The following is a 13,867-nucleotide window of genomic DNA, read 5'->3' as shown; positions in this document are numbered from 1 at the left end:
CAGTTGTTCCATATAAAAGTTTGAAGGCGTACACCCCAAAAGGGATCTGCAACGTTTTAATATGAACTGCTCTTTGTCTAAAATTCTGGTTAAGATACTCCATTTTATATCTCTTTTCTTTTCATCACTGTGGTCAAACTCAGTATCTTCAACAAGCAATCTTTTATTCCTTGTTGGATTGTCCAGATAGTTTTCTTTTGAAACTGTATATCTACCTGTATTTAGGCATTTTCCAGCAAACATTTTACTGATAAAAAAAAAGAAACCCTTATAATTTTTTTCCCAGTGAGATACCAAATGTAATGTAAGTATATAAACCGCAGATCAGTTCTATTAGTGCAGTTGCATTGCAATAACTGAAATTACATTCCAGCCTGCTCAAGACATTTTTATGCTGCAGTTGAAGGATCTGCCTGCTTTCCTCCAGAAAATATAATTTGTTATTTAATAGATCCCAAATCAGTTTTCAGAGGTTACATCCTTCAGCCTAAAGGTAGACTAAGTGCCCAGATTTCATCATTGATAGCAATTTATGAATGTCCTGTGTTCAGAGGAATCTTCAAGCTTTGTGTTTAGCTTGCATTTTGAAGCACCTTTTAAAATTCAGATCTAAAGTACAGCTTAGAGTGTATGCTTTACCGCATTTTGGCAATAGCAAACTTTTTCTGAACTTTCTGTTCTTTTCAAAGCCTTCTGTTACTTAATTTTCATTATGATACAATTCTTATCCTCTAGTAGACAGCATGGCCAGTGGTAATTACATCCAATCGCACAGTGGGGGAGTAATAACACCTTAAAACTCTTATTTGATCTTTTTGATTAGGAAACTTATTTGTGCACAGTGAGGGTTTCATATTTGTTTTTCATTTTCTAAAGACACTGTGTATACAGTATTTAGCAATAAAGAAGACCTAACTGAAACCAATGACATTTAATTCTGGGGGAAAAGACATAGGTTTATATCATCATAGGCGCTTTTTCATAATTTACTGTGAAGGCAAATATGGCTAGAATCTAAAATATTTTAAATGGTTTTTTTTCTTTATGGTTTTCTCCAAAAATATATTTCAATGTCCATTACATTTCTTCATACAATGTGTTTGTTGACTTCTGTTAAGTCACCAATATTTTAATATTTTATTACTCAAATGCTACCATATTTCTAATACCTATAAACACTAATGAAACCATTTATTAATAAAATTTAATAACCAGGATTATATCTCTTTCCCCAGTTTATTCTAGGCTGAGAGATGACAGATAGAGACATAATACCTTGTAATACTGTGATTATATGAAAAACTAATAGAAATAAAATATTTTAATCCTAACAAAAGTTATTATCCTTATTATTCTAGGTATTGCAACTCCCACCCATGATATTCTCTACAGTACTCTCGGGATGCTAATTAAAGAGCGAAAGATATACCATACTGGGGAAGGATACTTCATAGTAACCCCAAATACCTATTTTATCTCTAATAACACTGTGAAGAGCAACAAGAGGACCTTGCTGGAAGACAAATGCCTCCCCAAGCCTTCTTTCACATACTTGGTAAGCATGGAAGATGCTACAGAGCTGGCACCAGATCCTTTGCCTGTTGACTCACATTGTAGATCCTGTTACTGTTTCCTTGGGCACAATGAAGTGAAACCAACAAAATATCAGGAATTAATTAGCCAGGAGCCAAATGGGAAAAGTCAAAAAGATTCTTGTGAATCTAGAGCTTCACTTCCAAAACCAAGTACAGAGTCACTTGCTGATGGAATTGCCCACTCGGTACTTTCCGCCAAGGAAAAAGATAAGGCTAAAAGGTTTAGCCTTAGCCTCTTTTGGCGCAACACTTCCAAGAAAGAAAAGGCTAAGAAATCCCACTCTACATTTTCTGCTCAGTTTCCTCCTGAGAAATGGCCGGTCCGAGATGAAGATAATTTGGAGAACATTCCACGAGATGTTGAACATGAAATCATCAAGCGTATCAATCCTATATTGACTGTCGACAACTTGACTAAACATACAGCACTCATGCGGAAAATGGAGGAACAGAAGAAGTATATCAGCAAAGGGACTTCTACAGAACTACTAACAATGAAGCACAAACACTTTTCAAAAGCACACAGTTGGAAAAAACAGAACAAAGCCATGAAGTATCACAGGAATGGACAGCATATTAAAGAAAAACGAGGAAAATATAAAACCAGTGAAGTGGTACTGGCCGATGACCATTTGGCAAGCTCCGTTGAACATCCATTATGTCATCTTTCAAGCGAATTGATGGTTTGCAATAGAGAGCTGTTTGATGATGCATTAGATGTGGAGCCTCCACTTTTATATAAAAGGGAAATTAATAACCCATTTCAAGATATTCCAAATAGGAGGAACAAGTCAGCCAAAGGTCATAAAAATCAGAAAAATTATGATATAAACTCCAAGGTTGTTAGATCAGAGAAGCATCATTCATGGTCCCAGTCTTTAGATTCCTTACGAACCATGGACTGTAAAGCTAAAGTCTCTCTCTCTGGGATGTGTGATGCTGAAGATGACAAGAAGAAACACTCAGATCACCAGCAATGCCAAGCTTTACGAACAGATGGCACACCGACATCCTTGGCAGAGAGAGCCACTTGTAAACGTAATCTGCAAAGAGGGACAAACTCCCAAAATGCAGTGGAGATGCAAGAGGCTTCTAACCTTTATGCTACATTCAAAAATGAAGAAGAGAAAAAGCATCCCGAAAAATGCATTCAAACGCACTGCGATAAAGCAAACACGGGCAGTTTACCAAGTCAGCCTTCTGATTGCTATCTTCCCACTGATGCAGGTATTATCTGCCAATTTAAACAGTCTGAAGTTGTTGCCGTGCAAAGACAAAAGGACTTTAAGAGTGAGATACAGTCCAAGAACACAAGCAAATGGCTTGAGTCTGTGAATCCGCACTACGAGGGATTCATTTATGATGATCCGGTTCAATATCAAAAAGTGGATAATGATGGTGCTTGTAGTCCTATGTACAATGACGTCGTCCAGGAGGAAGAAATTGAATCATCCAAATTGAAATCTTATCAACTCCGATATAGAACGGAGTTGGAAAAATGGAATGACGTAAGAGAAGAAACAAGTCCAAAAGTATTGGAAAAGGAAAAGGCTGGCCCATTCTTTCGAAGCTACCCAAACGATACAGATACTGTTGATACATACCAACATGAAGAAAGTGGTTTTCTTAGTCAGAGTAAATCGAAGGGTGCCTTAAAGGAATATGACAAAATGAACTTGGAAGGAGAAACTTGCATGTGCCACCAAGTGTCTTCTAAAAACAATGAAGAGAACGAGGGTATTTATGATCAAGGCTGGAGAACTGATAGTAATGAAAGGCATGTCCTTGAATTCAGTGAGGTGCAGGAAGCAGAGAACAGAATTCGGAACAAGTCGGCCAACAAAGTGGCTATGGAAACAGCTTCCTTGATGTTGTCATCCAAAGACTGGGAAATTAAGGCAGATGCTCCTCTAGATCGGGGAATCCAACATGACCAAAACCATTTACAAGACACAGGAAACCAGAGTATAACAGGAGATAGTGGGATAGATTCTCCCAGGTAAGCACAAATATGGGAGTGCTGTTTCTATTGCCCATCTCCATCTATTACGCTTAGTATGGTCTTCAAGGTTAGGTATACTGGGAAAATGTTAATTGAATTGTTGAATTTAATTTTTTTTCATCTCTGCCTGCCCTTGAACTTCGTCCATAAACTATAGCAGGGCCTAGTGGTCTGCTCAGGTAACATCACTACTGTGAGAGCTGCTTTGATTGCGTTGGCTTCAGTTGCAAATCAAGGTGTTGGTTGTCACCTTTAAAGCCATATTGCCTTGAAACCTGACTAGTAGAGGTGGTCTGCTGCCAGTTCGGACCGGTATGGGCAAACCAGTAGTTTTGACCAGCGGGTTCTACCCACCCACCCTGGCTCTCTCCTGTCCTATATGATCACTGTTTTTTAAGCTGCGCGCATACACAAAAGGCACACATGTACATTTTCGGTGCTGGGCGAACTGGTTGTTACAAAGTGGTGGATTCCTAACCGGTTTACTACCGGTTCACTGAAAGGGCGTTTTGTGCGGGCGCCGTACATTGCTGTGCATGCGCAGTTGACTGAAAACTGTTCTGCACGTGTGCAGAAACATGCTGGCGACAGCAGACCAGGGAACCGGTTCGAGAGCAGGGCAGGCCTGGGTCGTGGCTGGGTCCAGTGACCCTGGCCGCCATACCATTACCGGTTCATCCAAACCAGTCCAAATCGGTAGGAACCACCACTGTTGTTACATTATATGATGCCCACCTCTGGTAACTAGGCTTGTGTTTCTACTTGTTCAATAAGACCTGGTGGGAAGGATATGTTTCAAATTCCAAATTGGGGAATTGTCTTTGTCAGGGATCACAAGGCATTCATGCCTTTTCTCTTATTGTCTCTCCATTGAAACAGCACTATACTCAAAGTTAAGTCACCACTAGGGCTGGGTTCCTGCCAGTTCTACAGTGCCATTTAGAACCAGTTCCAGCTCCCTTCCCTCGCCCGTCTGCACATCATCAAGATGAAGAGTGAGAGGAGGAAGTCCATAAGTCTTAAAGTTGTCAAGTTTGAACACCTCTTGGGGTTTTCTTTCTAAAGTGTTAGGGGTAGAAGGGTCTTGTAACTTGACAGCTTTTAAGACTTGCGTGCTTCAAATGCCAAAGTTTCTGAGCCAACATTTTGGTTGCTAAGCAAGAGCATTGTTAAGTGAGTTTCACCACGTTTTACAAGTTGGCGACGCCCACCCAGTCACATGGCCAGCAAGACACTCCCACAAAGCAGGCCACACCTACAGAAGAGGTTCTACAAAATTTTGAAACCCACCACTGGTCACCACCATCTCTTTTGCCATTCAGGAAAGCCCCCCAATACCTGACTATTCTGGAAACTCTAGGATCTGAAAACTCTATGGAGATTCTCAATCATGCAGGCTATGGTTGTCCCAAATGTATTTTTTTCCCAAAAAGCAACTGGACTTTCTTGGTGTTTTCTTTGAAAATGTTTCGCTTCTCATCCTAGGAGCGTCTCTTGTTCAGAACTGAAGACACTTCTTGGATGAGAAGTGACATGCTTCCAAAGAAAACACTAAGAAAGTCCAGTTGCTTTTTGGGAAAAGCACATTTAGGATGTAGGATTGATAGTATGTAGATCCTCCTCTGGAAAAATATGATTCTTGTTTTCATGATTGTTTCTTCATTGTGTTAACCAACAGGAAGGTTTAGTGTTGTTACTGAGTTTGGTATGTTTGGTTATCTTAACTGAGCAGCATATAAATGAAAGTAATTATATACTGTAGCTCTCATCACAAGCCTGGATTAGGCTAGTTGTAGGTGATGAGGTGGCTCAGTGGCTATCAGTGGCAATTAGCAGCTTGGCGGTTCGAATCCCTAACGCCACGTTAATGGAGTAAGCTCCCATTACTTGTCCCAGCTTCTGCCAACCTAGCAGTTCACAAGCACATAAAAATGCAAGTAGAAAAATAGGAACCACCTTTGGTGGGAAGGTAACAGCGTTTCGTGTGCCTTCGGCGTTTAGTCATGCCGGCCACATGACCATGGAGATGTGTTCGGACAGTGCTGGCTCTTCGGCTTTGAAACGGAGATGAGCACCGCCCCCTAGAGTCAGGAATGACTAGCACATATGTGCAAGGGGGAACCTTAAGTGATGGGAGTGTGTTTCTACAATGCCTTACAAGCATCAAGAGCAGCAATTTACAAGTATTTTGGCTGCAATTGGCAAAAAAAAGCTAAGGACTATTTCAGAACCCAGAAAACTAACCAGATCAGGCAGGATGGATATAAACTGGTTACAGTGCAACAGCTTAGTGTTATGTTCCCCCATATTTGGAAAAATATGTACAGTATGGTTTCCAAGGATTTGGGTAACTTTATAGAACAGCATGTAAACATGGAAAACATAACCTTTATACATTTGAACATTTCTGGAAGCTAAATGACTATAAGACTATAAAGAAACCTTAAAATGAAAGCCTTTTAAACAGATTTTTGGATGAACAACCTTCATATAGCCAATATTTTTTCTAAAAGTTTTGGAGTTGTCTGATATTTTTTTGTTATGTACAATGAACTATGGATACACCTTTTTGTGAATCTTTTGTTTCAAAAATGCCATTCTTTCCAGAGCACAAAGTATGGTATCTGCTAATTCTGCCATCTTGTATGGACTGAAGAAAAGCAGCAGCTTCCTCAAAAACTTAAAAGGTATAGAGAAGACTTTACACAGCAGAAAATCTCTTACCCCAAACTCCTTGCTTCAGTTGACACCAGTGACGAATGTTTGATTTTTCCTCCTTTTTTAACCAAGTTGATGAGCCTGTCTGTAAATCTATTAATGTATTTGCTATAAATGTCGTGAACTAACACATGTGCTAATGTAGGTAAGATGTTGGCTATTTCTCCCATAAGATGTATGAATACTTTATAATAAACATTTTTACTGTTTTTTACTGCTGTATTTGATAATAATAAGCTCAAATCCTAGTAATTTCAGGGATTATTTCTTGGAAAAATAAATGTATGGTTATTCATTAGTTTATGTCAAATATATTTCTTTTAAAATAAAGCTATACTTATTATACTTATTATTATTGTTGTTGTTGTTGTTGCTGTTGCTGCTGCTGCTGCTACTACTACTACTACTACTACTACTACTACTACTACTACTACTACTACACCCAATTATGAAGTCACAGCTACCAGTTCGTTCATTTGGTGTGATGTACTATAATGTATTAGCAAAGTATACATGCAAATTCAAGCAGAGAAGCCTTTTGTAATTGACAAATGGAATTGTCAATGTACAGATTTTCCAAGATTCTTTGGTGTGGCACCCATTGTGTCAATAACCACTGTGACCTCCTAACTGGTTTATGCTGCAATTTTTCAACTCTGATTTTGAGATCTTGATACTTTGTGATTTTTCTCCAATTCTTTTGTCTACTATTCTACTATCCCCTGGTATTGCTACATCAATTATCCAGTCTTCTTTTCAGCCAGTTAAATCTGATGTGTTATGAGCTATTAGTTTTGACTATTAGTTTTCATTTAGAAATCCCACAATATTTTAATCTGCTCATTCTTAATTTTAAACCCACTAATTTTTCATTAAGGTAGTCTTTAACATACAACCACAAATGAGCCCAAAATTTATGTTGTTAAAAGAGACAGTAAGTGAATTTTGTCCCATTTGTGCCACAGTTAAGCGAATCACTAAAATTGTTGTTAGTAACAAGTTTGTTAATTAAATCTGGCTTCCCCACTGACTTTTGTCAGGTCACAAAAGATCACATGACCCAGAACACTACACCATAAATACCTACCATTGCCAAGTTTTGGAATTTTGATCACATGACCAGGGGGGGGGATGCTGCAATGATCATGTGACTTTTTTCAGTGACATAACTTTGAACAATCACTAGATAAACTGTTGTAAGTCAAGGACTTCCTGTACCGGTAAATAATTTTTCCCTACTCCTACTGTTCCAGTGAATCATTTTGGCAACTGTTAGGTTGTTTACAATCAATTTGTGCTATCTTCTTGCATAATTTTTCAATTCTGGCTTAAATAGCATTAGTTCAAATAGTTTACTCTTGGGCAGTCAAAATCAAGCTTTCATTTTCTTTAATGTTCCAATTGTAAGCCATTGACAGATTTTATCTTTATCCACCTTCCCATCAATCTAACGCTTTTCCTTGCCAGCATTCTATTTGTTGTTATTACATTATTTTGATATTCATGTTTTGTTTCCTGCACATTTATTAAGTTACAATTTTTAACTTCAATCAATGCTTGTTCTTGGCTGTCTTTCATATAATCAACCAAGGCATGGTTATTAAGTTACTATCAAGATATAAATGCCTTCATTCGGATCACATTCCAGATATTTCAGCAAAATGATGGTGGATGAATCACATTTTTCAGTGGTAAAGTATTGCAAGTTCATGACTAAGAATATTCCTGAAATAAAAAAAAATATTTTATGTGAAAATATGTCGAGTAATGCAAAAAATATACTTTTACAAGTATTTCACATTTAATTGGAACTGGAAACCCAGTTAAGCAAAACATTCAGTATGTTAAATGTGACTGCTTGCGATCTTCCTTTGCTTTATAAACCTGCCAAGTCTTAAATGCAAGAATGGTGATAAAGTCACCCTTGTAACTCCGAATGGTCACTGTCTGAGGCAGTCACTAAACGAGGACTCCCTGTAGCTTGTGGTTCCACCCGTGGTGTGAAAACAACCACAGTGCCTTCATTCATCCTCGTGTTCCATTTGCTGCAGTACAGATATGCCCCACTAACCATTTCTCATGATTGTCTTCTCACAACTTGGTCTTTGTGTGGTCTTGCCAGCAGCACATGAAGTGGCAGAAGTCAGTCTAATGTATTCTACTATGAAACCAGCATTTAACTTGCTATCTCAGGGGTCAGCAAACTGTGGTTCTGGAGCCGCATGTGGCTCTTTCCTCCCTCTGCTGTGGCTCCATCACAGGTTGGCGTCACAATTTTGAGAGGAGCTTCCGGGGGGGGGGGGGAGAAGCACAGTGCACCAGGAGAAGACTCTATGGCAAGGGGAGGGTTTTCCAGTTGTCTCCACAATTGATAGGGCATTTGGTTATGACAGGTAGAGGAAAAAGTACGCCGCTGTAGGAGGAGACTCTATGGTGGGGGAACTGAACTTCTGGTCAGCTCCAGAATTGAACAGGGGGCTTCCGGTTAGGACCTTTGTGGCTCCCAGTGTTTTCTTTTCTGTGGGGAAACTGGTCCAAATGGCTCTTTTGAGTGTTTCAGTTTGCCAACCCCTGTGCTATCTCAACAGGAGACCTCCCAGGGGACCTAAAGGAGACATCTTCAGAGAACTGGCCTCCAGTTGGTTTGGTCAATCTGTTTTGGGACTGCCACTGCCTCCCCCAACAGTGTGGCTGCCATTGTGTCTACCTCCCTGATACAGCCTATGTTTTACTCTCTGTAGTTTAGATTTGGAAATACCATGTGAAATATGGGCTCTGCAGACTCACATGATGGCCCCACCCTCATACATTAATATTGGCTTACACTAAGGCACCTGTTTTCTTCCGGATAATGGTTTATAAAGTTTTAACCCCCATCTAGGGGTGTGCTGTATGAAACATGAGGCTCTAAACTGCTCCTCCACTGGAAGAGTGAAATACAGAAGTTGAGCTGTGAACAAAATAGGATAAGGTGTCGGGGTTCCAAGTAACACTCCCAAAGAAAGAAGACTCCAAGGCTTGAGTTTCCTCAAAGTTTCATTTTATTAGAGATTTCATATTGGCACAACTGGGAAAACCCGAATCTGAAACCTTCCAGCTTTTCTCCACCCAACTGAAAGTTCAAGTCCCTGCCCAGCACCCACATGTCCATCACATGATCCAATCAGGCACCGTCCAAAACTGAAGATGCCTCCCAGTCACACCATTGCAGCTGCAGAGCAAGATGTCCTTGACTCTCTGAGAAAGGAATGTTATTTAGATTATATATCTCCCATAGTCCATATAATCCCCCCTCCCATTTCCCCACAGCATTGAATGTGGCAGACCTGAAAGCCCAATGCAAAAGATGGCTTCCAGGCCTGACAGGGTTAGTAGGGGAAGGAGCATAGAACATCTGGCTCACTCCAACCTTCCAGAATAATAAACAGATGAGCAAGAGTTCATCAACCTTATCAGTATTTATTCAATTTTTATCCTCCTTTATTCATTTTTTATAAATACCGAATTTTTCAGAGTCAATTCAATTCAATTTCAATTTATTCGATTTGTTAGCCGCTCCCTCTCCACAAGGGACTCGGGGCGGCGTACAATAAAAGCACATATATAAATACATATACACATACACATACACGTACACGGAGGAGGTAACAGTCATAAAATACATACAATAATAATAATAAAATTAGCAATTAAAAATACCACAGTTTAAAATTACGAGTTTAAAAAGACTGTCAGGAGGATTAGGATGGAACTATGGTTGAGCCAGGCCAGATAATTGAAAAAGGTGGGTCTTGAGCTTTACATGGAAGGAGCGGAGATCGGAGGTAATCCTAATGTCGAGGGGGAGGTCATTCCAAAGGGCTGGGCCCATCACAGAGAAGGCCCTACTCCTGGGTGTCGCCCTCTGACACTGTTTAGTGGACGGCACCCGGAGAAGTCCCTCTCTGTGCAAGCGAATTGGTCGTAGGGATGTATGGGGCAGGATGCGATCCCGCAGGTAGCTAGGTCCTGTGCCATGGAGCGCTTTGAAGATCATAATCAAAACCTTGAAACGCACCCGATAGACCACAGGAAGCCAGTGCAGCTCGCGCAGGAGAGGTGTTACATGGGAGTATCTAGTACTCCCCATAATCACCCGTGCGGCCGCATTCTGGACCAACTGTAGTCTTCGAGTGCATCTCAAGGGAAGCCCCATGTAGAGAGCATTGCAGTAGTCTAGGCGAGACGTCACCAGGGCATGGATGACTGTGCGTAAGGCATCCCGGTCCAATAGGGGGCGCAATTGGCGCACCAGGCGGACCTGGTGGAACGCCCACCTTGCCACGGCTGTTACATGGTCATCCATGGACAGCCGGGCATCCAGGAGGACGCCCAAATTGCGCGCCCGCTCCATGGGGGCCAGTTGCTCTCCCCCGATGGCCAGAGATGGAAGCAACTGGTTGAACCGGGGGGCCGGAAGCCACAGCCACTCCGTCTTGCCCAGAGTATACAGAGAATACCGTATTTTTCAAAAAAAGAGGCTGAAAATCTGGGTGCGTCTTATACATTGAATACAGCATTTTTTGCCTCCCGAAACTCCGCCCCGTCACCAAAATTGCCGTGCATAACTTGTAGGAGGCTTTCAGAGAGCTCCTGGGGGCTGGGGAGAACAGAAATGAACAAAAAATGGGCCATTTTTTGTTCAATTTTGCGCCCCCCCCACAACCCAAACTTATAGAGGAGCACTCTATAAGCTTCCTAAAGGCTATCCATGCCATTTTCTGATCGTTTCTGGCCCTGCACATCCCCAGGAGCACTCTACAAGCCTCCTAAGGGCTATTCATCCCCTTAAAAAAAAAGGTCCGTTTTAGCAGAAAACAGGCCATTTTGGGGAGGTTTACAGAGTGCAAAAACTTTTTTTTTAATTTGCCTCTTCAAAACCTTGGTGCGTCTTATACTCCAAAAGATACGGTAACTCGATGGCAAACTTATCCAATACTCCTTCATTCTCCCACTTTCCCCACAACAACAATCAAGTGGGAATGGGGTGGGATGAAAAATAATAACTGGTTCAAAGTCACACAACCTGCTTTCATGCCAAAGGCAGGACTAGAACTCACTGCCTCCTGGTTTCTAACCTAATGGCTTAATCATTAGATAAACTGATTTCCACCCTCCTTACTACAAAAATCGTGGTTTGAAAGGGAAAAGGTTTTGAGGGAGAAATGTGGGAGAGTAGAAGGGAAACATGGTCTGTCTGTGTAACAGAAGTCCAAGAGCATGTAGACCACCATGCTGAAACTGACCACCTTCAGGCAGGTGTCCCATTTTTAATGCATATAAACATTGGGCAGAGCTTCAACTGCATGATTATAGCTGCCATATAAACTTTTTTGACCACATCCTGCAAATACCCGTCTGCAGGGAAGGTCAGTGTAGGAAGGAAAACAAACTATGTTGCTATAAGAGCTCTTCCCTGGCCCCATGGCTGAATTCACACACCAAGTGACAGCTTAGCATTAGATGGTCCAGCCCACTGAAAATCTTAAATAATTTGGTTTGATAGCACTAAACAATTTTTTTCTAGCTTTGGCTACTTTAAAATGAGTGGATATCAGCTCCCTGAATTCCCCAATCAGTATTGCTTAAAGTTGTCAATTGGAAAAACACTGCAAGGTGTCCAATTCAAATACTTCGAAAAGATTACAGGAACCATATGTGAGTGAGTACAAAAATCTGTATTTAATGCTTCCCCCATAAAAGTGCATTCCAACCACAATATAAAAAAACAACAAAAATAAAACAATTAATTTTACACACCAGAAAAGAATAACATCTTTACTAGCAGGATCAAAACCATACCATTACAGGTAATCCTCAACTTACAACCACAATTTGGTCCAAAATTTCCATTGCTAAGCAACAATTGTTAAGTAAGTTTTGCTCCATTTTGCAACCTTTCTTGCCACACTTGTTAAGTAAATCACTGTAGTTAAGTTAGTAACATAGTTGAAATCTGACTTTGATTGTCAGAAGGTTGCAAAAAGTGATGACTGCTCTCTGGATGTTGCAACAATCATGCCAGGTGCCAATCATCTGAATTTTGATCAGATGACCATAGGGATGCTACAACAGTCAGCACCATTATCACCTTGAATGTTCATTAAACAAATAGTTGTTGAGGATTACCCTTGTAAGGATTTGGAGGCTAAAATGGACAAAAGTTAAAGAAAAGTTCAGTGATAATATTTGACAAAAAGACAAGTGGGAAGCATAGTTCTGCATGTTTTATTGTTTCCCTATTTCTTATTTAGAGAGAGAAACAGACATGATACTGTTGTCCCAGGAACTCTGGAGATTTTTAGACTGTTGTGCTCCACCAAGATGTAGAGATCTTTGCAAAACTTTAGCCTATATAGAATACCTGCTGTTTCAGAATAGATTCCAAATCAAGCACATTCGAAGCAAGTTCCTTTTTATACAGTTCTTAAAACTGTCCCTTTAAAAGAATAATCATATATTCAGTCTCAGACCTTTCAAAAATACGAACTGAAAAACAAAGGAAAAACATGGTAAACAACACAGCTGAATTCCAACAAAATGTCACACTAAATAATTAAGTCAAAATGAAAATTAATGGAAATGTATAAAAAAACCAATATAACAATGCAATAGGAAAGATTGAAATGGAATCATGAAATATTTAGTATAGCGTGTGTTGCTTTTACGTCCAGCAGATGGCGCTAGTTTTCAAAACTTGTTTTTGCAAAAAAACATGTTTTTACCTGTCACAGGTGTGACATCTATATAATATACATATATAAAAACATGTGCGTATTCGAATGCAACGTTGTGTCAACATTTCAAAGCAATCGGTGAAGAACTTTCGGAGTTTTGAGATTTTGAACAAACAAACATTACATTTTTATTTATATAGAAAGAAAATATGTACACTGAAGATGGCATTTAACATAACAAGGTGCAATGACAATAAAGTAAACTTAAACAGAGCTAATCAACATCATTGTGAAATCCTAAATCTATCTACCTTCCCACGTAACTTAGGACTCCCAAGTACTAAAAAATCCAGTTCGCAAGTGTTAGGCTGCCAGGCCGCCCCCTCCCAAAACGCCTCCAGCCCTGGGAAAGCCAGTTACCAGCGTCTCTCCCACCTCAGACTGTCTCTCCCACCTCAGACCGTGCAAACCTTGGCAGCGAGTCTGCAAACCCTCCACTTTCTAGCTTGCAGGTGAAGAAAGTTTGCACCCACCCCTCTTAGAAGAACGAAATATATTACAAAGGCAGAATATTATTATTTTCCCTTGTTGGGAGAAATGTCCTTCTGGGTTCGGCTCCAAGTGGGGAAAAAGACACTGGAGACATGGAGGCTGCTTGGAAAGATGGTTTAATGGTGGACAGGACCACATGGCTTGAGCCCTGAACAGAAAAGGTGATCACATGCTTCAATGTTGATGGAGAAGAAGAGAAGGGAAGAGAAGGGAAGATGGAGGGGCTTGTTAGGCTTTTTATAATCTGTTCTGCCCCACCTTTCTGTTTCTTGTTCCTGTGTAAG

General features: G+C 40.3%; 1 protein-coding gene across 3 annotated transcripts in view; it reads left to right on the top strand.

Annotated features, from left to right (window-relative positions):
* Positions 1 to 6,665, top strand: part of STOX1 (storkhead box 1) — a gene marked incomplete at its 5' end in the record, with an annotated part of 43,737 nt that extends 37,072 nt beyond the window's left edge. For all 3 annotated transcript variants that reach the window (XM_081955226.1, XM_081955228.1, XM_081955227.1), the window contains 2 exons: positions 1,359 to 3,594; positions 6,205 to 6,665. In XM_081955226.1, the coding sequence (XP_081811352.1) occupies positions 1,359 to 3,594; positions 6,205 to 6,364 (2,396 nt within the window). In that variant the 3' untranslated portion in view covers positions 6,365 to 6,665. The remainder of the gene's footprint in view (positions 1 to 1,358; positions 3,595 to 6,204) is intronic.
* Between the last annotated feature and the right edge of the window lie 7,202 nt (positions 6,666 to 13,867).

The sequence above is a fragment of the Natrix helvetica genome, assembly GCF_964273705.1.
Source record: "Natrix helvetica genome assembly, chromosome: 5".
Lineage (NCBI taxonomy): Eukaryota > Metazoa > Chordata > Lepidosauria > Squamata > Natricidae > Natrix > Natrix helvetica.
This window is presented reverse-complemented; position numbering and strand designations above follow the sequence as displayed.